General features: G+C 37.5%; 1 protein-coding gene across 1 annotated transcript in view; it reads left to right on the top strand.

The window, feature by feature from the left end:
- Window positions 1-27,185, top strand: part of SEMA3C (semaphorin 3C) — a 194,960-nt gene that overhangs the window by 83,859 nt on the left and 83,916 nt on the right. The window contains exons 2-4 of the mRNA XM_027774140.1: window positions 18,627-18,787; window positions 20,315-20,372; window positions 24,132-24,136. Of these exons, the coding sequence (XP_027629941.1) occupies window positions 18,627-18,787; window positions 20,315-20,372; window positions 24,132-24,136 (224 nt within the window). The remainder of the gene's footprint in view (window positions 1-18,626; window positions 18,788-20,314; window positions 20,373-24,131; window positions 24,137-27,185) is intronic.

Below are 27,185 nucleotides of genomic sequence, written 5' to 3'. Positions count from 1 at the left end.
TCTATTGTGGAAGCATAAAAATCAAGGGAGAAATATGTTGGTGGGACTTGGGAGCTAGCAACAGTCCAGCCATGAAGGGCTTTGCTTAGTATATTTATAGGCATGAAATTTTCCCTTTAGGTGGGATATTTATTACCTAGGCATATCAATCCACCCCATGGAAAACAATGGGATACTTGAATAAATTTCAGAAAAGTGACACTCAGAATTTGCAGGAAACATCTTATGACTATGATCATATGGGAAACTTTCGAAAACCAGCAAGATCGTAAAAGTTCCCCCTTGCTTTTAGTAAGCTCAGAACTATTGGTTTAGGGAATAGGAAGTCCCTGAATAGATTTTAAGTGGGACAGGAGTAATGTGTGTAAAAGACATGGACATGTTTAGCATTTGGATGGTAATTAATTCAGGTAGAAGCATAAAACTGGCATGAGAATTCCGCTTGACTTATAGGTAGGGCCTGAGTCTTTGTATCCCTAACTCCCACACACAGACTACAGGCACCTAAGTTTTCCCAATATTCAAGAAATATTCAAACAAAATATAATACCAAACACCTCCAGAGCAATTACAAGGCTCATACAGTTATCCATCAGAGATGACACGATGACTGTCTAGAATTAATAAGTGATAACAGAGTTGAAGGAAAAAATGACAGATCTGAGAGACATTTAAGAGGCAAAATCAACAAGTGTCAGCAACTGATTAATTGGTCTGGCTGTGAGAGACAAACTAAAAATGATTTCTTGTTTGTAGGTTGACTATAAACGTCAGTGCCATTCTGTGTCTCCCTTCAAAGGAATGTATCATATACTGCCTTGTATTATCTTACTATGAATATAGTATATCTCTCCTTGAAGACTATTTTTATTATTTTTAAAAATTCTCAATAACAGTTCATTTAGTGATGTCCAGCTAAGAAATACTCCAGAAATACATGGTTAAAAAATGTTAAAGATGCCACAGAGAGTGTAGTCAGACTCCCATAGCACCCTTATGAATAATGACTTTTTGTCTCCCATTTCTAAACTTCCTGACACTTCCTGCCTCACAATAGTTTGCAGTGTATGCGAGGAAACAGTAGGGATCTGGGGGCCTCTCACAGTTTGAATGAAGAGGGAGCCTGTGGTTATATTTTGTGAATACCAGAGGGGGAGAGGATGGACAGACAGCTGGAGATAAGAGCAGTTTCTAACTGTTCTGTTGCATAGGTTGGGTTTCTGATTTCATTTGGAAAATTCACCTTAAGCAAAATGGGAATAAAAGCCTCTGATAAAGAAAAGATGCCTCGCAGAACAGATAGAGAGGTTTAGAGAGATGTTTCCTGATAGCTTTGTTATCCATACAGAAAGTGATTGCAGTGATGTGCCAAATTGACACATTACATGCGTTTCCTCAAAAAGAATCTTGGGTTCACTAACAGCATAGAAAGATGCTATGGTGTGTGCCCATGATCTGGGCCAGCCAAGCAGGGAGTGGATCAAGGTGTGGGGACTCTTTTTAGACATGCTGTCTCTCTATCTCTTTGGCTCTCTGTCTCTCTCTCCCTCACTCTATATGCCTCTTTATCTGTCATGGATGAAAAATAAGTAAACTTAAGAAAGATAGGGGTGTGGGAGGTGGTGGTTCTATAGCCAGAAAATGTCACTTCAGTTTTCTTCCATTGACCATTTTATTTTGCCAGAGGGTATGTATCCTCACTAACGACAGAGAGAGAGAGAGTACTCCCTGCCCATGGGGGATAATCATGCCACAGCCCCTTCTTTTTCATTTCTTCTTTCTTTCAGGATTTGAGGCATGTATGCATATGCACCCAGTATGTTTTCTAAGCTGTAGATCTGGTCCTTAAACCAGATGGCCATATGGGATCCAGCCATCTTAACCACCATGCCACTGGCTGGCTCCAATGGACCACTTTTTAACTGTGTGACCTTGGAAACAATACCTGACCTCTCTGAGGAATATCACCTTTATTCCCTGAAAATGAGAGGAACAGTAACATTTGGTGTTTTTTGAGCAGTATAGAAACCTAGAACTGTTCTGCTTTATCACTTTATAAATGGTCTTCAAATAGCTTATTTAAAATCCATACATTTGAAAAAAAAAATGCATGGGTTTTAATTTTTGCACCAAAATATTTTTTAATACCATTTTCCCAAAACTTTTGAATGTAGCACTATATTTTATCCTGATAAACTCATGAAAGAGATAATATCATCATTTGCATTTTACAGGTAAGGAAACTGAGGTTTCAAAGAATTAAGTAACTTTGCCAAGTAATTTAAGTGCCAAGGAGGCTTACCTACGTGGGCACTCTGGCCCTAAGGACCACATGCCGAACCACTCTGTATCTGTAGGACTATAATGAGGACAAGCGAAAACTTAATGGAAAACTTTAGAAATAATGTTAGGCAGCAGTTGGTTAAATGACACCCTTCGTAATGTTAATATGACAATAGGACAGGTAGCCTTTTGCAGGGAAAACCATAGTTCTCAGTCCATCTGAACCCGAAGTGTGATTTATCACTTTGTGTTTTTTTTTTTTTTTAAGGAAAAAATAGTTATGAAGCTCAAATAATTACTGTGTCATGAACTTTTGGAATTAATTTGTATATAAATTAGAGATTCCCCACATGCAAACCGAAGAGAAAATTTCAGCACCAACCTTACAGTGGTAGATAGGGCATTATTTTCTCTCCCCAGTTTTGCTCTCACACATTTTTTGGGCCTCTTCCCAAACTCTTTGTGGATAGAAGAAAACTGTAAAATTGAACATGATTACTGAACCTCACAAAGTTTTGTTAAAAAAAAAAAATTGTAGGTCTTGAGTCTTCTTGTCTTCTTTGTTAGATGGTCTCAAATAAAAAGTAATGTCAATAAATCGTAAATATGTACTCTCCTAGAACGTTCTAATTGATATTCTACATCAAACGAAATAGTATTTAAAATAAATTTGAGCCTTACGGCCTTGAAGATAATAAAATAGGGCTCTGAAGTAGAGAATAATATAGGAGTGACTATTTTAGTTAAAGTGGACAGTAATATTCTCCCTGAGCAGGTGACAGTTGAGATATGAATCAGTTCAAAAAAGCAAGCTGGAGATCTAGGTTGATCTTGGTTGGCAAAGGCTCTGGTGCTATAAGTTTGAAGTGTGCAACAGATCTGCAGAGACCCTCTAATTAAATGTTTCTGGAAATAGCTACCTTTGTTTCTAGGAATTTTTATTTTCAATAAGCAGCTTACATATATCTTAGGTGCATTTAAATTTGAAAACCACAGCTACACTCAGAGAAAAGTGAAGAAGGCCCAGTCTCTCAGTGGGACATGGTCTCATCCTCTCTATAGGACTAAAGAGCACTATATTCAAATTTGGGGAAGTTACCCAAGATTCATGAGCTGTTTCTTATGTGTTTAATGGAAAAACGAATAAGACCTACTTAATAGGACTATTAGGCTGAGTAAATGAGAAGCACTTAAAAAAATGTGTAGGTATTTTGTATGTTCTCAGTAGGAACTAGATAGTGTGAGTGGTCTTTTAAAATAGCAAGACTAAAGGACCAGCAGTTGGTATAATGGCTATGTCGCTGGACTCCCATGTAGTCCAGCGGTTCGAGTCCTGGACCCAGTAGCTTAAACTCATGCTGTGCATATGTGCGTGTGTGCCCAAGATCCCAAGAGGAGAATGGAGGAGAAGGGATTGTGGTGTGGCCATCCCCCTTGGGGGGTGATCTCTTGCTTTCTGTCTCTGTGTCTCTCTCTTTCTGGTGAGCACACATGCCCTATAGTAAAAACCTCTCAAAAAAAAAAATAGACTGAATAAAGATTAATTTTTTTATCATTATTTACTTTTGTATTGGAATTCAAAAATTATTTTTGGTAGAGTTTTTGCCATAACAGTTTTTACTTATACAGAGATTGCACTTCACTACAAATTAGATGTTATTTAAATAGATTTTATTTAACGGGATTAACTCAGGAAAAAATTGTGCAGTAATACCCTAAAGCTAAGGCAGTGCACTAATATCCTACTTAAAACTGGCATTCTCATCTTGACATGATGACTACCATTTATGAGTGATATAGATACTATGCTCCAAGTGCTTGACACTTTCTTTCTCATTCAATTAGCACCACATCCCCTGGGGTAGGTATTACTATTTCCATTCACTAGGTGAGAACACTTAGGCACTAATCATTCAAGTAAGTTGCTTATGGACACACAGATGAAGTGCCAAGATTTAAGAGTAGATCTGTCTTCAAAAGCCAGACTTTATTTCAAGAGAATGCATCAGTTTAAAAATAAAAAAGAAAGAAAAAAAAAGTTCTAGTTGATTTATATGTATGTTTTAAACTAAATTGATTTGGACTTAATTTCAATTGTACTAGCTTGAATTAATTTTTTACTTGGATATTAAGTAGCAATTCTTTGTTATTTTTAAGTTCATTATTTCTGAAATAACAAAGGTTGCAACATTTTTAAATTAGGGAAGTACAACTTGTAAGTCTCTTTCATGGAGAAAACAGAGGTAAATGCCTAACTAGAACCCTGTTTATCCATTCTTCCGGTTGTACTGCATAATGTGGCTTGTTGGACTTAATCCTGCTAAGTTACTTAAACTGTTCATTGTCAAGTTCCTCAACCATTCCAGTATCTACACCTGTCACTTTGTCTAATAAAACACATGTTTTGCTTTTTTAAATTCATAGCTAAAAATGGCTATAGATCAGTGTAATAGAAACTTCCTTCCATGTTAAAGAGGTGACTGTGAGCTATTCCAAGACCAAACTTTTAGTTCCTGTGGTTTGTCACTTCCACTTTCAAGTGTGCCTTAAAACCTTTTACTTATACACTGAAAATTAAAAAGACAGTCATGTCTCATAGATACCTCAGGAAGTGGCAGCATTTTATAAAATAAATAAACTGAATCCCATAATCTGCTATTCTCCCTGAAGTGCATGCAAGGAGGATAAATATTATGTTTCCAGAGTGGAAACAGAAAAATGTAACACTGATGTCCTATTTTGAAAGATTGAGTGATGCCATTGCAGAGTACTATCATGTGAAATTGGGAAACAAATCATTTCTCACTCCAGCATGAAGAAATGAGAAATGTCTTGCATATACATTGAAAAGCCATTGTATATAGGATGAGTCCTGGGCTTTCAAAGCGCCTGGAAACATGGCTGGATCCTTTGTGCTTCTCTTGAAAAGAATCAAAGGGTAGCTCTATTACTATGTAGAAGCACACTCCCAAAGACTTTAAATCTCTCCAGCAACTGAGAGCTGCAGTCACTGACCTTGTATTTTAGACAGTGTCAGAGGAGAGAGTAACATGGAAAAAAGGGGGCTTTTGCATTGAATGACTGACCGATGTGTTTAAAGTGAAATGAAAATGTCTCCACTGTCCTCTAAGTTCCCCCAGTTGTGTCTTATGTGAAGCCAAATGCAGTAACTGGACTAAACAATGAGTCACACTGGACTGGAAAATATTTAGATGAAATAGCTGTTTCTTTAGGAAAATGTATCTATATTTCTTTGTTTATAAAGTCTAGATCTTTAAGTTTGAGATTCTGTGGTATACAGCTTATGATATTTTTCCTGTGCTCAAACGAAAATGGGTTTAAAAATGCATCAAGTAAAAAGCGTAGTTCAAGAATTTTGGTTGGTGGAGGGAGCAGAGTTGTTAAATTCCAAATAGTCTGTCTTACTGCAGTTGTGGGTGGTCTTCCATCATTCTGAAAGAATCTAGAGATAGAGAATTTCTGGCAATATATAGCTATTTTCCAGTTAGTAATTGGTATTTTTTTCCATGTCTAGTTCAACATGCTTAGTTGTTAGGTGTAGTGCAACCAAGCTCCTGTATGAGAATATATATAACTCATGATGTTCTTTAAAATGTTTACACTGCCTGAGTTTTAATCAATGAGTAATTGTAATTCTTTCATCCAACAGAGCACTGAAATGAGTGCTCATTTTTGTTAGGTTTGATTTGGGAGCGGTGGCGAATTCAGAGGCAGCAAAGGCGAAAATATCAGAGTCAGGCTTTGGGGTTTAATAAAACTAACATAATTTATTCTGCGTTCTCGGGTGAGGTCCCTTGGTCTGGTCAGAGGCTGAGGGAGTCACACCTAGGGTGTGTACTGCTCGTTCTTAAAGGGCTGTTGTCCAGTAGGTGGTCACCACAGGTCCTTGTCTGGCCAATGAAGTTTGCTGTTTCTGTTCACTTTGGCGGGCACACCAGATACTGAAGGGCAGGAAAGTCTGTAGGAGATGGCGGGCCAGGTGTGGACAACAGGAAAGTTCCTGCTGGCGGGAATGTTTCCGCCATGTTTCTTTTCCCTTCCCCAAGACCTTACAGTTATCATTAGACTTTTTTTCCCTAGTCAACATATCATGAAGAGGAAAGTTAATAAGTTGAATCTTTGAGGACTTTTTAAAAATGTATATTTCTGTAAAAACATATAACAGTTTAAGTCTAAAAAATATTTTTATTCCAGTTTATTCACTTACAATGGTATCAGAAAGTAAACTCTCAAGAACTTTTTATTGAGACCAGCATATGGAGTAATGATTATGTCTCTGGATTCCCACATGGCTATCTGTGGTTGAGTCCTAGGACCCAGAGACTTGAAACTCACACCAAGTGCATGTGTGTGCATGGCTAAAATCCAGAGAGAATGGAGAAGAAGGGATTATGGCATGGCTAGCCTCCCAGGGGAGATTTCTTACTTTCTCTCTCTCTCTGTCTCTGGCAATGGCACATGCCCTATAGCTAAATAAATAAATAAATAAATAAATAGTTTCTCCCTGGTAAGAAAGAACTCTTTATCAGCAGAGTTATCTTTCTAACAAACTTGTATATGATCATGTCATGCATTTTCTCAGAATTTTTTTATTGGCATCTCAAGTGACTTGGGAAAAGTCCAACCACTTTGGTTTGACATTCAAGGAGTTTGCATCTTTGCATGTTGTTTGTGTGACATTCAAAAAGTTTGCATTTTTGCATGTGTTTGGCTCCTTACTTCTGCTTAGAAAATCCCACCTAAATCCTCTTCTTTATCAGCTCCCCAAACTTCTAATTATCATTCAAATCATCCTGACTTGGCTTCTACAAAAGCTTTCCATTCCCTGGAAAATGCTTATCTCTTTATTAGTTCATATTTATCCTTTAGGCCACAGTTTACATGTCACTTCCTCATAGGAGCTTTTTCTGACCCTGATGTAAAGCAGCTGCCCTTTTCCTAAACACATATCCTGTCTTTTACTATTCTTTGTGCATTTATTACTGTGGCTGTGAGTTTAGTATTAAGACTAGCTCTACTAATATTTGATGAATGAAGAAATAAACCCAAGCACTTCCTTTTAAGATTTCTCTGTTATTTCCAAGAAGATTTAATCTTCTTTTGTAATACTTCCTTAATTTCCCATCATCTTTTTGTTCTGCAGTTTTTGGTGTACAACACTATAGATTATTCTCTTTGGGAGGAGACTTAAAAATTTTCATCTTTTAATCTTGTCCCTGATTTATATGCCTTCTGTTGATTGACTGAATAAATATATGCCTCAAAGAATATTTTTATTTCACCTAGGGATTGTTGTATTATACATAAACACAAACTTTATATCATGGGGAGCTGTGGCATAAAGGGTCAGAGAACTTTATGGGACAAATGACCTCTCTTGGCACATGGGATCTCCTATTCTTGAAATAATTAAGTCTGCTGACTGGAAGTTCTCATTGGAGAACCACAATGTATCCAAGGAAGATTTAGTGACCACATAGAAAACGGATCAATGATACGCACTTTGTGATAGACAAGTGTTAGATGTTAAGAATCTTTCCATATGAGATTCTGGTGTGATCACTTTAGGGGATGAAAGTGGGGAGTAGGGTCCATTGTATTCTCTCTGCTCTGGGATTTTGCTGGCATGAAATAGCATGTCACCAAAATATCTCTGCTTACCTCATACAAGTTGGTCTGAAATATTGTCTTCTTTAAACTTCTCTCCTACCATCCAAGGACTTTGGTATTGCTGCTTTAAGACAGTCCCTGCCTAGCCTTATTTTCGGAGACTAACTTTTAACAGTGGTTTTTCTACTGAATACAGCTTGCTTTTCAAGCTTAACAGCATGAGAAAATCTTTTCCATATCTTAAAGAGAACAAAAATAATTGAAATAAAGCATAATACAGAGCAGAGTACCCTAATTTTCACCAATCTCCAACTGCTATATTTTCTCTTCCCCCACTTTATTTATTTACTTATTTTTGCCTTGCAGTAGTTAAGTTTCTGCTTTTGTTTTGCTAACCACCTTAAACCCACTCTTCTTGAACACTTTGCCCCAAAGAAGCTCTTCTAGAAGTGTTAAGGACTTGAAAACAGGTGTTCAGATGAAGTGTATCCTCCTCTAAAGGTTTATCTCCCTTATTTATGTCTCAAGTGGAGCCTCTGAAATGAGGACTTCCTGACGGGATGAGGACCGTTGACATGGATCTCATCCATGTTGCCTTTCTACAGCTAAGCAATCATTCAGGTTTGATCCTTCTTTCCAGAGGTTATTTCCTGCGAAGGGTCTCTCAAGACATCTGAAATATTTCCTAATTATATAGTCTTCATACCCTGAGGTAGAATTCTTCCACCATTTGTATATAAAGAGCCAAAGATTGACACTTGAAGACTTTGAACATGCTTTTCTGTCTCCCAAGTGAGTTCAGAGAAAGAGAAGTAAAAATTTATAATTCTCTATTCTCTACTTGCACTACAGAATACAAATGGAATTATTTTGAGTAGATGGTTTAGCTTCATTTTTCCAGAAAGTGTACAGTCCTATTGTTGTGAATTTATTTCTAAGGTAGATTTTTCAACAGATTCCTTTCCTACCAGATTTCTAGTAAAATGAAGAATTGTATTAGTTTTACAGATATTCTACAGCAGTGAAAAGAAATTACTTTCATAGACATTTGTATATACTGCAGGGAAAATTATAGGTCATTTGTTATTAAAACTCTTCTTTTTCCTTTTATTGTGTAAATGCAGGACCTAAGGCAGAGGGAAAGTGCTCTGAGGAAGGTATTTGGGGGAAGCCCCATATCAGCAGATTGTAAAACTAGTACTTCAGTCCCAGTCAGTAAAACTGGGCTTTCGTTTTTTCCTTCCATACCTTATTTATTCATTCATTCATTCATTCATTCATTCATAGTTTTCTATAGGGTGTGCACATTCATTGGAGATGGAAAGGGAGAGGGAGGAAGTGAGAAAGCACTCCCCAACGGGGTTGACCATCATCCTTTCAATCTCCTCTCAGGGTTTGGGCATGCACATACACCTGGTGTGTTTTTCAAACGACTGGGTCTGGGACCCGAATTGTCCATTTGGCCATGTGAGATCCGGGAGCCTTAACCACCATGCCAACAAGCTGGCCCATACCTTACTTTTTAATAGCAATGAATTATTTCCTAAAAACCCTCATTTTTTTCTTATTTTACTAGCTTATGTCCCTATTTTTTAATTCATTAAAATTAAAACATCCTAAAACTCAATATGGTCTGAGAAAGAGTAGAATGTGAATAAAAAAGAACTTTATCTCATATTCAAGACCAGTTTCAACTGTTTTTTTTTTTTTTTTTTAAAGAGGTTTTTGCCGTAGGGCACGTGTGCTCTCCAGAAGGACAGAGAGACAGAAAGCGAGAAGTCACCCCCCCGGGGGATGGCCACGAAGCAATCCATTCTCCTCTTGGGATTTGGGGCATGCATGCACAGGTACCCAGTGTGAGTTTAAGCCACCGGGTCCAAGACTTGAACTGCAGTCGACTGCATGGGAGTCCAGCGATGTAGCCATTACGCTATCTGCTGGCCCTTCTACTGTTTTTAAATGATCTTCCAGCTAGCCTTCAAGAGAAGAGAAAGTCAGTAGACCTATAAACTCACCTCATCTAAAAAATCAGGGAAGCTTTTGTTTTTTTCTTCCATGTTAGGAAACAATCCTGTTTAAAGTACATTGCAATTATTCATGCAGTTATGAGTAGGAGTTAGAAAAGCTGGGAAGAATCTTGTAAGCAAAAGAAATAACATGTACAGAGGTCCTGAGGCAAAAAGAAGCAAGGAAAATTTGAAGATGTGAGAAGAGGGCCAGACAGTAATGATACAAAGAAAATAGACCAATAATGATGATGAATTTCTTGTGAGACCATCTTGAACCAGATCAGGCCTTGAAGAACATGCTAAATCTTTGAATTGTCCCTAAAAGTAATAGAAAGCCATTCAAACAAATAAGAATTCAAAAGTCCAGTGACCATGCAACTTAACATTCAAGTCAAAAACCTTTTGAAAGTGAAAGGGGGTATTACTGGTAATTATTCTGAGAAAAGGGGCACAAACTGGGGTTGCCTGGGGCAAACTAGAGTCAGAATCATTCTTTTTAAAGGCTTAAGGATTTGCTAATCTCCCCTCTGATTCCAAGCCTGGAAGGTACACTTTCACTGTTGCCTTTCTCTTGCAGGCTAGCTGAATACAACTGCTTTCCCCATTCCTTTTTCATCCATTTGGCATTTTGCTTCCACTCAGCCAATCTTACTTAATCAACAGAAAAGAGGAAAGTGAGCTCTGTTATCTTCTACGTGAAGCATAGACACAACGAAGACATGGGTTTTATGCAGTTCATAGACCTCCCATGATGGTTTAGGAAGAACAGCATCACTGAGAATTTGATTATACTCAAGCTCTTCAGAGCATGATCCCCACCCATTCCTGCCTGGCCAAGAAAATTTGAGAGGCTGAGGCATTTTTTCTATATCTGATATGGCACTGACTCATGTAAACGGAGACCATGATAGACACCCAGGAATTAAGTGATGAGGTACTCAGTCTCATTAGAAAGGCAAGAGGCAGGGTCAGCAGCTGGCATGAAGGTTAAGATGTGAACTCCTACATAGCCAGTCATGGTTCGAGTCCCAGACCTGGCAGCTTGAAACTCACATCAGACATATGTGCGTGCTTGCCCCAAATCCCGAGAGAATGGAGGAGAAAGGATAGCATTGTGGCCACACCCGCTGCAGGGTGATTTCTCACGAAATTTCCCTCTCTTGTCTTTCTCTGTCTTTCTCTCTCTGGTGAGCACACATGCCCTATGGCAAGAACCTAAAAAACGACAAGAATAAAAGAAAAGCGAGAGGCATCCGATTGAGTTCACAGATTAAGAACTGACCTTGCTTTTAATTATGGATCTTGCCCTTTACTTCTTTATTGTGTGGCCTTGGTGAGATTCCTAAAATTTACTGAATTTTTGTTTTGGTGTGCTCCTAGAATATTATTAGAATCTATTGCAGAGACTTTGAATGAAAATGAAATGAAATAAAAAGTTTATAAAGCACCTAGGGCAGTTATTCCTATCAGCCCTCAAGTTGTTGCCGTTTGGAACTATATTTTTGAGCATATGTGGCATTAACAACAGGCTTTCGGCTTTCTGTTTGTATCAGGAATTAGGGGGTGTAGTTTCAGTTAGCTAAAGTTCCACTGCGCTTGTTTTTAGCTGCTCGTTTTTCCTAAAGGGACAGGTGATGTTCAGTTTCTCTGCCAGTTTCAAAGTCATGAGTCTTAGGGAGGGGAGAGGTCATTTGAACCCACTCTACTTAAAATTTTTCTGAGATAAGGCATTCAGCATGGGAAATTATCCTGTCAGTAGCAATCTCTCTGAAGTAAAAGGTATCCTAAGGATCTACTTTGAAATCTGTAAATGTGCATTGTGCCTGAGGCAGAGCAGAGGTTTCTGATGAGAAGGTCATGGCGGGGGGGCCTGACAGAATGTGAGGTAGAAGCCGAAATTGCCATGAAGGCATGGGATCTTCGTACCTGTGTCTGGGGTATTGGAGTGAAGTAGCTCATCAGCTTATCATGCTGTGATTGATAAGGGGTCAACACATATGTACTGAATGAGTTAATAGCAAATTGTGAACTTTAAATGTAATTAATGGGTATCTACGGCATGTTCTTCTAAACTAGAAACTCCTGGGCATTGATTTTAAAACAAGTAATCTTTTATTTACTTCTGGGTTTTATAAAAGATCAAAAAATAATGTAGTATTCTAATTTAATGTGTTCCCTTCTCTGTAGTTTAACAGGTATACACACGCACACATACACACACACATATATATTATTCATGAAAGACAACTACATACTTTTTGGCACATGAATTGGGATTCTTTTTTCTTTTTTTTGGAGAGGTTTTTGCTATAGGATATGTGCGCTCACCAAAAAGACAGAGAGAGACAGAAAGACAGAAAGCGAGAAATCACCCCCCAGGGGGGACGGCCACACCACAATCCCTTCTCCTCCATTCTCCTCTCAAGATCTTGGGCACACATGTACACGCACCCGGTGTGAGTTTAAGCCACCGGGTCTGGGACTCGAACCGCGGTCAACTACGTGGGAGTTCAGCCACATAGTCATTACACTAACTGCTGGTCCCTGAATTGGGATTCTTAATGACTTAGTAATGTCAGAAAAATTAAAATCATTACTTGGTTTATCAGAAAACAAAGGATATGTGATTAAGGACAGAGTATAATTGAGGGTTATAATATGTTGCCATGTATTAAGCTAAGTTATAATTACTACTAATAATAAATTGAGTATACTCAAGTAGATCCAGAAGCTTATATCACTAGAGTTTATATTTTGGAGAAACCTATTGTTGTTTCACCTCTGGTTAAAATTCTCAAGGCTCAAAGTGTTTTCCATTACAAAGAAAATCCAGGAGAATACATGAATTTTAGCAAGCAGATTGTGCTGCAAAATTTCCCCTAGGGAACACTAATGAAGAAAGTATTACAGTAATTTTCCATCACAGAGTTCTATAATAATGTGCATTTCAAAATAAAAGCATGCAGTTTTTTTATTTATTATTTTTTTAAATGCTGTTTCCCAAGAGATTTTCCCAGGGACTTGGAGACCTACACTGCCCTTTGTGGGGCCACTGCATTTTCTAATACTGTGTGCTGTCAGCCAAAGTCCATCCCAGTCTGTTTGGGTGTCCTGAGAAGCTACACAACTATTAATAGTTGTACCTCTGATGCTGTAAAAAGATGACATCATTTTCAAGTTTTAAAGGAATGTAGGACAGTGCCATTTTTGACTTGTTTAGACGAAGGACTACTAATTGTGAATTTCTTCTCTCACTGTAGCCAAATCATTAAATCAGTCATTTTTCTATTGCAATGGCCAAACCATTGAATCATTCATTTACTTAAGTTGGATCTACATTAAAGTAAAACGATATATTCTTGGGTCATTCTTTTATAGATAAAATTCTCATTGCTTTAAAGTCATCTCTTTAATCGCCTTATAGCAAAACCCTCTCCCCTCAAAAAAAAAAAAATCGTCTCTTTATTCTAAAAAACTTGTTTTTACCCCCAAGTCCAAAGTTCAATTATGACTTCTTAAATAGCATTTTCATAAAATTGTCTAGGCTTCTCTTATAGCAAGGACAGTACTAAAGTTAATCATCCTTGGTTAACAACAGCTGTCAACTGTCAATGAGACACAGGTAATTAAATTTATGGCATGGAAAAGTAGATAAAAACCCTTAGACCAGAACGATCTTAAGTTGATGTGGTTATTGCTCCCCCTAGTATTTAAGTTAATGTAAGAACATGATTATTTTCTAATGAAATGAGTAAAGAGGAAAGCTGCCATTGTTACTTGAACACATAATTTAGCTGAGGCTATTATCTCAGCTAAGATCACACTCTTGATTTTATTTCAATATAGATTAAGGATAAAAAAGAAGAAGAAGCAGAATATATTTTTTAATTTTGGCTGTAAGGCCTGTGAGCTCACCACAGAGCGAGTGAGAGCAAGAGCGAGAGAGAGAGAGAAAGAATAAAGTTAGAACCCCCCAACCCCCCAGGAATGATGGCCATCATGCCACAACCCCTTCTTCTCCATTCTCCTCTCTGGAGTTTGGGCAGGCATGTGCACATTCCCAGTGTATTTTTCAAGCCACCAGTCCAGACTTGAACTGCACCGTCAGCCATGTGGAATCCAGCCCCTTGACCCCAACATCATCAGAAAAGAGTATTTTGAAAAAATATCTAAGCCAGGAGCCAGCAGATGGCGTAGCAGTTACATCGCTGGACTCCCATTTAGTCTACCACAGTTCAAGTCCCAAACCCAGTGGTTTGAAAATAATGCCAGGCACAAGTGCATACATGTGCGCACAAGATCCTGGGAGGAGAATGGAGGAAAAGTGTTTGTGGCGTGGCCATTCCCCCTAGAGGGTGATTTCTCACTTTCCCTCTCACCCTCTTCATCTCTCTCTCTCTCTATTTCCAGTGAATGCACGCATCCTAAGGCAATAAAACCTCTACCAGAAAAAAAAAAAATAGACTAGGCAAAACAAATAACGGTAAAAGGGTGGTTGGCGGCTATAAACACTCTTAAGGACATATCAGTTTGTATGAGTTTCTACAACAGGAAAACTTTAACCAAAGGTGCAAACAAGAAAAATACAGGGTGTGTTTGTTTTGTTTTGTTTTAAATCTCATTTAGTTCAAGAAGTTCAGTGATCCAGTGATAGCACATTTCCACTGTAAGCTCAATAACTTAATGATTTCTTAAAGGATCCAGAATTTTTTCTACATTTTCTTTGCCATTCTCAGCTAGCAACATTTACTTGGTTGATGTAATGGCTGCAAGTATTGTTTGTTCACATTCCAAAGTCTAGAGGCAGAAAATCTTCCCTGTTTTTATATCTGCAGAAGGCTTCCCTTAAAATTTTGCTAGCCAGAGACCAGCAGTTAGTGTAATGGCTATGTCGTTGGACTCCCACATAGTTGACCGCGGTTCGCGTCCCAGACCCAGTGGCTTAAAACTCACGCCGGGCACGTGTGCGTGTGTGCCCAAGATCCCGAGTGGAGAATGGAGGAGAAGGGATTGCGGCGTGGCCATCCCCCATCGGGGGTGATTTCTCGCTTTCTGTCTCTCTGTCTCTGTCTGTCTGGCAAGTGCACACACCCTATAGCAAAAACTTCTCAAAAAAAAAAAATTGCTAGCCAGAATAGGTCATATGATCACATGTCATCCACACACTGGCTAGAGGAATGGAACCACCATGGCTGACAAAGAGTCTCTGTGAAGATGGAAGAAAAGGATCTATCAATTAGACGATCAATAGTGTCTCCCGCTAAAATTAACATACATTAATTCTCTATGCCAGTGAAACATCCTTTGCACTATGTATTAATATTATGACCAATTTATAGAAGGGGGAATTAAAACTGGAAGACATGAGGTAGCTTTCCCAAAATAATATACTTAGACAATGAGAAAGCTGAGATTTCATATCAAAACTGACTCCAGTGTCAATCTTTTTCCTGTACATCCGGAATCAGCTTCAGTTTCAGTCTCAGGATCTAACATCTGATGTATCCCTAGGCCTTAGCTACCCTCTTCCTCAGCGACTATGTTTTCAGAGCTTCATATAACAATCCATGAAAAGAACTAGAAATTTCTTAACTGTGGATTTGATATTTCTAATGGCAAGTTCGTTATTGAATTTTCCATTCTTATGGGATGTTTCTGCTTTGATTTGAATTCAGTCTGTCAACATTGGAGTAGTCTCTCTAACAGAAATTGGGCTTTCAGATCCCACAGAAGTAGAAAAGTTGTATTGATTTCTTCTCTTCTTAGCTTAGAAATTTGGGGAAATTTGTATCTTCTTTTTTCCTCAAACTCAAATTATTGCAAATCCTTCATTTTAAATGTTCGTACATTAACTTCTTTCTATTTCTAATGTATCAAGATATTTGTCAACATCATGTCTTGGCAACTAGAATGATGTTTCTTAGTCTTCCAAATAACACTCCTACATACTCATAGTTATTTTCTGGAAAAATATCTTATTTCATTTTTCTTTTCAAATAATTTGAGTAGAGTCTAAACTTAGAAAATTAAATATTAACTATATATTAATATAAAATATAAATCATGCAATTTAGCTCTCCATTTTTCCCCTTCTTTAAGAAATTATTCTTACTTTACAAACTGAAAATGGATACCTTGCCCAAGTTTAATAATGGGGAACTGGAGGCCAGCCAGTGGCATGGCAGTTTAGGCACTGGATTCTCAGATGGCTGACTGCAATTTGAGTCCCGGACCTGGTGGCTTGAAAATCATACCTGGTGCATGTGTGTGTGTGTGCCCAAAATCCTGAGAAGAGAATGGAGAAGAGATTGTCGCATGACCATCTCCTTGGGAGGAGAGGGGGTGATATCTCACTTTCCCTCTCTCTGTCTCTCTTTCTGGTGAGTGCATGTGCCCTATTACAAAAACTTAAATAATAATAGGGAACTCATGCAACACAAGTTACTATAGCTTAGGTACTCTTTTAAGTATTTTATTATGTTATCAATTTAAACCTCACAACAACCCAATGAGGTAAGTACTGTTTGTCTTAGTCCAATATTGTGCTGCTAACAGAAGTACACTGTTGACTTACAAAGAAATAGCAGGTTTATTGACATATATTCTGGTGACTAGAAAGTCCAAAGACATCACAAAATGGCAGAAGGCAGAATAAAGCATAATGGAGTATGGTCTCTATTCATATGGTTGTGCCTGCCCTAGTTCCTCTCCTTATAAACATACCAAAACTCCATTCTGGGGGTCACACCTTAATGACTTTATCTAAACCCTCCCCCCAGGACACCATGGAGTGATAAAGTTTTCACTTAACACTTTTACAATACAGCCAAGTACCAAAACATAGATTTTAGGGGATCATCTAATACTCACTAAGACCAAATTCCAAACCATGAACCTTCGGGAGATTATCTATAACACTATTATTATCCTTAGTTTTCCAATGAGGATGCTGGAGTTGAGAAAGATAAAGACTCTTGACAGATACACATAGAAATGAAATGGTAGAACCAGGATTCAGATACCAGTACTTGGAGACTGTGAACTTGATCATATTTTACTACTTCAGTCTACATAATTCACTGGAGAGTTATTCATTCAAGAGGTATTTGTTGAATACTATTATGAAGCCAAGATATATACTCTATGTCTGATGGTTTACAGAAAATTTTCACAAGCATGAATTCTGCCCCTGAGATGAAAAGCAGGCTTTGTAAACCACCTGGATTTTAGACAGAATCTCATGATTTTACATTATGACACAATTTGGAACTAGTGTACCCCGCAACAGTCTAAATTTGTGACTTCTCTATGTTCTGTGAGCACTTGGGGTATGGGATCATGTGCTTACAGAATACAGTTCATGCTTCCTGTAATCATTCTTCTCTGGTTAAGGCAAACTATCAAAATTTCTGGAAATGTGTTTATGACTCATTGCCTAAAAATTTAGAAATAGTTGATCATAGAAGCAGTAATCCCAGAAAGCTGCTTTCTCTTTCATACAGTCATTGCCCTCTTAAGATCATATTCAAAGAATTAAAAAATTCCAAATCATTTGAATAAAAATCCTAGCTTATGGAAAGAAGTATTTTGATGGGAAGGAAAACTGAATCTGCCATGATTATTGACCATTTTTTGTCATGATATGTTCAGTCCTCAAAGGTCAGCTACACTGGTATATATTCATTGTAAAATAAGTTAAATGCACCTGAGTCACTAATCATTGAGATACTGAAAATCTGAAAATTCAAAAATCTGAAATTTTCTATTTTTTTCCTTTGACATATGCATAGGCATATTGTCATGTAAATTACATTCCATTCCTCTTGAATGGGGAATAATGGGGGGAAAGGATGTATTTCGAGTCATTTATTTTTTACTTATTTATTGATTTATTTATTTTTGAGAGGTTTTTGCTATAGGGCGCATGCGCTCACCAGAAAGACAGAGAGAGACAGAGAGACAGAAAGCGAGAAATCACCCCCCGGGGGGATGGCCTCGCCACAATCCCTTCTCCTCCGTTCTCCTCTCGGGATCTTGGGCACGCACGCACGTGCGCCTGGCATGAGTTTTAAGCCACTGGGTCCAGGATGCAAACCATGGTTGGTTACGTGGGAGTTCAGCGACATAGCCATTACGCTAACTGCTGGTCCCTCGAGTCATTTATTTTAAAAAATTAGAGTAATTAGAATTAGATTGAGGAGATAAGGCAAATAATTAGAGTAGGATATAACAATCCTAAAATGACGAACATATGTATTCAATCCAGGAATAAAACACTAGTAGAGGATTAGAAATTTACACTGGATTTTGTTTTTTATTTTTATTTGTTGTTGTTCAGTCTACTAACTGTGGGTGTGTATGTGTATAAATACATGTAAATATAATGGTTTATATATTTTAATTAGTTTTGAGTTGATGACATGTAGTAATCAGATTTGAGATTATTGAGAATGGGAATAATTTTGTAATCACATGGTAATACTAAGAACTGCAACATTGTTCTTACTAATTTGTTTCGCTTTGGCATAAAGCCAATAAATAACATGTCCACTGATATTATCCTGTTTTAACATTAATTATTAGTGTAGGAGGAAAATGTATCCTGACGTTTTGGGAGGGTACATATTCTTCTAAACTTTTTGTTAAGTAATAGGATTACACGTCAAGATACTTTGTTTTCATTTGTGCTGTTTACTGTTTCAGAGCTTCGAGAAACCAAGACCTCTGAATACTTCAGCCTGTCCCATCACCCTTTAGACTACAGGATATTATTAATGGATGAAGATCAGGACCGGATATATGTGGGCAGCAAAGATCACATTCTTTCCTTGAATATTAACAATATAAGTCAAGAACCTTTGAGTGTAAGTTTGTCATTTTCATGAGGACAATGTTGATCTTCTAGATGTCTTTTTTTTTTTGTAAGTTTCAAATACAATGAAAACCAACATGCATTTCACTAGAACAGCAGAAAATACCAGCCATACCAATGAATAGTGAAAGTTACTATAGTACTGGGTTATTGGAAAAGTCACAACATATTTTTCCATGTTTTTCTATGCAAAACTGCATCCAAAATTTTCCAACAACTCAATATTTATTTTTATGGACTGAAGATATTATTCAGCTCTCCCTGTCAAGTTTCCTAGGTTTTAACCATCCAGTGCATGGAGTTAAATGAGAAAACTTCCTGCATATACATATATAGAAAGGGAAGACCAGGATCGTGGAATACACTATGAAAAAATTGTCAGTTTATAGAAAGACCAACCTTGTCATCTGTGTGTAATCCACACAGGGCTTGACAGAAACACAGCTACTGTATGTGCTGTTATTTGAAGAAACGTGGCCTATGGTTATCATTCAGTTTTACAATAAGGAAATAAAATTAAGCTGAACTGGAAAAAAGAAACAAAAGTAGATTTATTAGAAATTTATTACACACAGAGACTTCTGGATTTATAGGCAATAGGATGACAACTAAAAAAATCAATCATTACAACCAGACTTGACCCTCAGCTCCAGTGACTTAGAATATTAGTGTGCTATTCAGAGAGGGAAATCTCTTGGATTTCATCCAAGCTATTTTAGCTCTTAAAGTACCTAAGGGCATATTTTTTTTTTTTTTAGGTAAATCTACCACTCTTATTGTGCAGTTTACCAAAAATAATATTGAACTGAGATAGCAATATAAATGGGTAATTCATTGGGATCTAAGCAGTTGGGAAGAGTGTACTGTAAGTCACTGAGGAGTGAAATGCATTTTTGCTTTTCAATCTACTCACTTATATTGTACACATTTTTTATTACTAATGATCTTATTTTAGGGTACAGTTAGTAAATAGACATATTAACAGCCTTTTTGCAAAGGAAAAACTAATAGAATAAATAAAAAGATAATTGTTTCTATGAAATAATAGAATGTTAACTTGAGTTCATAAAACTAAAGAAAAACTTTAGGAATGTAAGTATAGAAATCTTGGGACCAGCAGTTGGCATAATGGCTATGTCTCTGGACTCCCATGTAGTCGACTGTGGTTCAAGTCCCAGACCCAGTGGCTTAAACTCATGCCAGGTACGTGTGTATGTGCCCAAGATCCCTAGAGGAGAATGGAGGAGAAGGGATTGTCGTGTGGCCATCTCCCCTGGGGGGTGATTTCTTACTTTCTGTCTCTCTGTCTCTCTCTGTCTTTCTGGCGAGTCCACATACCCTATAGCAAAAACCTCTCAGGAAAAGAAAAGAAAAGAAAAGAAAAGAAAAGAAAAGAAAAGAAAAGAAAAGAAAAGAAATGAAATCTTAGAGCAATCTGTTAGCAAAAATTAAATGAACAGTGTTGTGCTGTCCTAGATTTGAGTGAAATTATGCAGCTTTTATTTTCCTCTCTGGGCAGGTTTTCTGGCCAGCATCTGCAATCAAAGTCGAAGAGTGCAAAATGGCTGGTAAAGACCATGGTGAGTGCTTACATTTTTTTTTTTTTTAAATCAGGAACTTAAATATTTAATCTTTGAATCCATGTACTTTGAATGCAGCCAAGAGTTGAGACAAAGGGTGTTGGCGTTTTAAATCCTAGGCTGGGCATATGCTAAAACTGTAAATGCAAAGCCACTGGAACTCGTATACCATCTGTAACTTCAGAATTCCTGACTGGGTAAAAATTTCCTGCTTTCTTTCATTTTTCATGCAGACACATTTCATGATGGATTTTAGTAATAACCCCTGTTCCAAGTGGATCCAATCTGTAGAATTCTCAGCAGGCTGCTGAAATAATGATAATGCAAGTGTCTGGAGCAACTCCCAGATACCATGTGGGTTTGTCCAAAGACAGATTCTCGGTGAAAGGGTAATGGTTAGCCATCACATTCCAGAGATAGACATCCAGTGATGAATGGTACCTTTGTTGATTAAAAATAACCACGAGACAACTATCAAGGCAGATATAAATATTCAGTGTACAACACTTTATGCAAATTATATTTCTTTAGGTTGGATTAAATATAAAGAGCCAAGGAAGAAATCTATAATGATTTCGACAAATGACTTGCTAAAATTGATGCATTCAATTAGTTTTGATACTATTTTAAAATGTGTGGAGCTAATCTCCACTGTGTATGAATTTTGTAATATTTAATAATGAAGCATGTATGTCATTTCACATTTTTGCCTCAAATTATAGAAAGTAGTGTTACGGGACCAAGTATCAAAATCATCCACTCTTTCACAAATAATTTCGTAAAGAGTTTCTTTTATTCATTCATCTATTTCGTCAAGTATTCATTCAATAAATACTGATTTAGCACCTACTATTTTTCTGGCATAGTGCTAATTGCTGGAGCAAGATTTGTTCAAAAATAGAGTCAGTTCTGATTTTAATTAACTTCATTATCTTGTTTGAAAAGTGAACCTTAATTAAATGAGCATGGAAATACATGCTAATTCAGGAATGAGATGGAAATGTGGTGACTGGGGAGAAAAACTAGTAATTATACACAGATACACACATTTGGCTCTGAGGTCATAACAAATAATGGCCTCATTTTAATGTCAAAATATGTTGACTAAGCCCTTATTTTACAGTATAGGAAGAGATGTTCGTTTCTGGAATAAAGCTTGTTCACTGACTTTGGTAGAGCATGTTTAAGAGATTGCAGGCACCTGTCGATGACATGATAATTAAGGCGGCTGAATCATATGGCCGTTGGTGTTTGCATTCTGGATCTGGTGGCTTAGTAAACAGGAATATGTGTGAGTGTGCCCCAAATCCTAAAAGGAAGGAGAGTGGGAGAAGGAATTGCAGTGTGACCATACCCCACAGGGGAGTGCTTTCACACTGTCTTTCTTTCTCTCTCTGTTTCTCCCCCCACCCTCTAGCAATCATACTGCTAACAAATTTATAAGAAATAATAATAATAAAAAAGACTAATGAAATCATCAGGGTAGGCCAAACATGGCTCGGCCAAAATGGGAAAAATAATGAATCCTCGCTGAAAGTGGAAATGTGAAAATGAAGCCTATCTTCATAGACTTTTTAAAGTTTATTTTACTTATTCCTTGGGAGAGAGACAGAGAGAAAGAGACAGAGAAAGAGAGACAGGTAGCCTTAAAAGGATCTTACCATGCCATCATCCTCCCCAAAGTCTACCAGCTAATCAGAATTAGGGGCCTGCCCGACATGTTCAGGTCAACCCAAGTTCCAAGCCAGGGCCTCCCTCATGGCTCCAGCGTTAACAGAGCAATGCCTACCACCTGCGCCAATGGTTAGCCCTATTTCCATTGACTTTTATGAGTCCCACATATAAAGATACAAACATATCAGGTTCAAGGAAGGTCTACAGAAGACTCTGGAATATAGGAACTTGGGATCTGATAGAGGATTTGTGGCAAGAGAGATTACCAGGAGAAAGGCAAGTCTGGATCTCATGTTTTTTTAACCAGTCTAATTCACTGAGGATGGTGAATTGAAAGTAGGCAGAAGAAACTCACAGGAGTGCATTTACTATCCAAGGGATCTGCTGGACCCAAGTTAAAGAGGAAAATCCAGAAAATGCAGAAGAAACCTTCAAAAAAATCCTGCCATACAGTAACCCTTCGGGGAACCAAATGTAGAATGAAGTATTATGTGTAGAATAATGTTTTGTTCCCTGAAGCTGTCATTTTAATACTTGTACATGAATTAAACTATTTTCTTTGCTTCTCTAAGAGACATTTTCCAACTGATGGATATCTGATCACATCTTGCCTTTTGCCACAATAATATCCTATAGCTATATTAGTGAATCTGACTGTACTTTGTCCAAAAAATACTTGTACATGAATTAAACTATTTTCTTTGCTTCTCTAAGAGACATTTTCCAACTGATGGATATCTGATCACATCTTGCCTTTTGCCACAATAATATCCTATAGCTATAAATAGTGAATCTGACTGTACTTTGTCCAAAAAGATGTATATTTCCCTCATAGAAACTGCCACAGGCAGAACTTGTAGAATTTAGATACCTTTGTACCTTCTATTGACTTTCTGAAACATCTTAGACAAATCATTTGACTTCTTGCACCCTTTGAGAACATAAAAATCCTCTGTTATTTGCTTTCTGAAAATTAAAAGCTATAAGATAAAAAAAACAATACCTGTTTGCAGTTTCTCATAGTTTTCTTATGCCGTCATTTCATAGTTATCTTTAATTTTTGCTAAAAGGGCAATTGCAGTGCACAAGAGAAATAACTAGCAGAGGGCTCTGTTCAAGGTATTTTTAGGATTTAGCCAAAATGGTTTTGTTTGTCTATAGACCATTTTGAGTCCTGAAAAATAATAATCAAACCTGTTCTCCCAAACACATACTCTGTTTATGCAGGAGAAGAAAATGAAATTCTATAGAACCGCCCCCTTTTATTACACTTCTCAATGACACTAAATATTTACATCTCTCTTAACGTTGTTTGAATAAATGCCACCCCAAAATTTGATATCTCATATTTAAAAACACAAGAATTGAAAATTTCAATTTGCATGAGTCAGTTAGATATTGCATAGAAACTAGACATAAATAAAGGTGAAGTCCCTACATTAAGTCTCTGTGATATACGAAAGGTATGAGACATATATGCAATAGCTATCTAATTACACCCAACTTGTGATGAAGTGGGCCAGCCACGGTTATTGGTGCTTTTTACATTTGTATTTATTTGTTAAGTTGCTACGGTGTTTGTGTACTCATTGGAGAGAGATAGAAAGAGAAGGAGAGAGAGAGAGAGAGGGAAAGTGAGAAAGCATCCCTGAGGTGCTGGCCAACCCTTCTCCATTCTCCCCTCAGGATAGCGGGCAAGCACACACCTATGGTGTCCCTCAAGCTTCCAGTTCCAGGACTGAACCTCACGGTCGGTCGTGTAGAATCCAGCTTCCGTAACAACCATGTCACTGGCTCGCCCCTAAGGCCTCATAACAATGCTACAAGGTAGACATTATTATCACTACCCACTTTTTAAAGTTGATTCATTTGTGATAAAGAGCACGTCCACATGCATGAAAGAGAGAGGCTGAGAGGGAAGCACCCGCAGCAGGGTCTCATCACACTGAGAACCCTACTCCCTAGCCACAAGCTCTTCAGGCTTTGGGCACATGTGCACCCACCTGCTGTTTTTCAGGCTGACTCAGGATCCAAACCAGCAATTGGCCGTGTAGCTTCCAGCACTGCAGTTTGGCTTGCAACCAACTGTGTCACTAAGGGGGGCCACCACCCACACTTTAAGATAAAGAAGTGGAGTACTGTACTCAAAGCTGCACTGTTAGGAGCGGCATGGTCTGTCTGATTCAGGCAAATGCGGCTCTAGACTCTGCACTGCTCACAGCTATACTGTGCCATCTCTTCCGGGAGAAATTGGCAAATGTGAAGGATGCACACAGACAACAAAGGAAACCACAGTGCAGCTGGGATACTTATGGTGGTATCATAAATATGGTGACAATCACTTTAGATCTACTGTTAACCTTTTCCTTTATCTTATTATATTTCAAAAATACTGTGATTTTTTTTACATGTGATTTTTTTTACATTAAGCCATCCCTTCTCTCTTCCAGCCTTTGCTGTTAACCTTTTCCTTTATTTTATTATATTTCAAAAATACTGTGATTCATTAAGCCATCCCTTCTCTCTTCCAGCCTTTGGTACATGCCACATGTGATTCTCCTCTCCTTCCATTATCTTCCTGTCCTTTTAGCCTGAGAAGTATCTGCCTGCTTATCCTTTCAGGTCACACTGCACACCTTCCCTCTTTGGTGGGCCCTCCTTGGGTGTGCATGTGAAACACCAGCATTTATTCACTACATTTTTAATTGTAAGTCTCCTCTCACTAATTAGAAATACTGGGTACTGGGGCAAGCAGGTGGCATGGTGGTTAAGGCACTGAGTTCCCACATGATCAACTCCCATGTGGGACCCAGTGGTGTGAAAATCACCTCAGGAGTGTGTGCATAGGCGTCTAACATCCTGAGAGGAGAATAAAGGGTAAGGGATTGGGGCATGCCTCTCCAACCTGGGGGGCGATTTCTCACTTTGTCTCTCATTCTCTCTCTCTCTCTTTCTCTCTCTCTCGCTCACTCGCTCTCATGAGTCTGTGCACCCTATAACAAAAACATTTTTTAAAAAAAGGAAATTTTGTGTGGTAAATGTCATTATACACAGTGGCCAGATCTGTGACTAGGTATTTCATAAAATTTAAACCAGAGGGAAAAGCAAGCAAGCATGAAACCTGTTCCAAGTGGTTATCAGAGGTGGAGGTTGGGACATTGTGAATGATGAGTTTATTCCTATTTTTACATGAATAATATTTGCAGCAAATTTACTATGCACACATTCTGGGAGCACATTTTGTTAAAATATTCTGCCTTTAATTATATTAGTCATCTACTAAGCAAAACCAAGTGCTGACAATTCAAGTCCATACTGTTGGACTTGAAAAAGAAGGAAAAGCAGAATTGCGTTTCCCTTAATCTTTCAGATTTTTTTCATTGTATCAAATTTTAATTGAAGTTATAAAATACATATATAGAAAGTTTAGATTAATCCCTAGTAATATTGTAATCCTGTACTAAACTAATATTGATAAAGTAAATTGATAATGTTGAGAATATCACTCATTCTCTGTCTCAGCTAAAGAGAGTATAGTCTACTTCTCATTTTTCTCTCTGTCCCCTCGTACTTACATTCCTACATTCTCTGTTTATTTCTAAATGTTAATATTTTATTCACTCACTAAACAAATCGAGCTTAAACAATAGCATATGCTGTCAACCATATCCAATGAGACAGGGTTTCATGAATGTCCTAAATGAATATTGAAGGAGATTGTTGAAAACCACCATAGGATTATATGTAGAGACATGTATGAATTGCATGCATACAATGTCAAACCTGACTTACTAGTTGCAGAAATATCAATTTCCCTGTTTTTGTGACCAGATGATCCTAAACTACTAAAAATATATTTTCTTTAGAAACTTGATCAAAATACATTAATTTATTTCTAAGACCAAAGATGTATAGACCAAGAGGAAAAAAGTGAAGTATTTTATTTTTCATTGCATACTATAGACTACAAAAAGTCAATATTTTAAAAGGCCTATTCAGCTGTGCTCTAGAATGTATTTTTTTGTGGTTTTTATTTATTTATTTCCATTTGTTTTTATTAATTTGACCAGAAAGAGACAGAGAGAGAAAAGGAAGTGAGATAGCAAGCTGCCTGGTCCAGGGCTCAAACTGCAGTTGGCCATGTGGGAATCTTGTGCCTTTAACTACCATGCCATCCATCTACCAGCCTCTAAAACATGTTTTTTTTAAGTAAGTATTTATTCATTTATTTATTTTATTATTATTAGTGTTATTAATTTGCTATAGAGCACATGTGATCACCAGAGAGAGGCAGAGAGAGAAGGTTAGAAAGCAAGTCACCAGGCCCAGGACTCAAACCATGGTCAGCAGTGTAGAAGTCCAGTGCTTTAACCACCATACCATCTACTGGCTCCGAACATGTTTATTTCTCTTTTTTATTATTTTTTTTAGAGACAACCACATGATAGAACAAACTTTATTCATAAGATTCCATACAGGTAAAAGCGCAGGCAGTCTTTCTTTTTAAAAAGGGGACATAGGAAGGTAAATGCCAATTTAAAATTGCAATCAGTTGTCTTAAATAGGTGAGAGTGAATATCTTTCTATCAGACAGCATGGTAAGTCCTCAGTTCTCAACAGTCACTGTAGACATTCTAAATTGCCTCTTAAGATAAGGTGAATGGTTTCTTCTTTTGCAATAATGGTACATCATTTGATAAATAAGCGAATGTAACATTCATATTCTCACATGGCCACATTGTATAAGAAACTCCCATAGCTTCATCTGCAATGTGTATGCTCACCTTTATTTCCCATTCAGTAGTGTCACTTCTTTCATCATCTCTCCTTTCAACTTATTTAAAAGAGGATGCCGATCATGGAAAATATATGACAGAGGCATTTCAGAGTAGATGGTAGACTTTCTTGAGATATACTTGATTTTCATTTTAAGCAGTAGAATGTCTTGAAGAGTTTTAGTTACGAGGCCACAGTCATGAGGATGACAGAAAAGCTCATAAAAAACATCCGGCAACACACGCGTTACAGGGAAGTCATTGCCTAAAAACACTTCATTGGCGTTCATACACAAATTGTGAAATATTGTGGGTTTAATCCTGGTGCAGAACCAAAAATTGGTACATTATACTTGAATGG

The sequence above is a fragment of the Tupaia chinensis genome, unplaced genomic scaffold (genome assembly GCF_000334495.1).
Source record: "Tupaia chinensis unplaced genomic scaffold, TupChi_1.0 Scaffold000406_1, whole genome shotgun sequence".
NCBI classification, from domain to species: Eukaryota; Metazoa; Chordata; class Mammalia; order Scandentia; family Tupaiidae; genus Tupaia; species Tupaia belangeri.
This window is presented reverse-complemented; position numbering and strand designations above follow the sequence as displayed.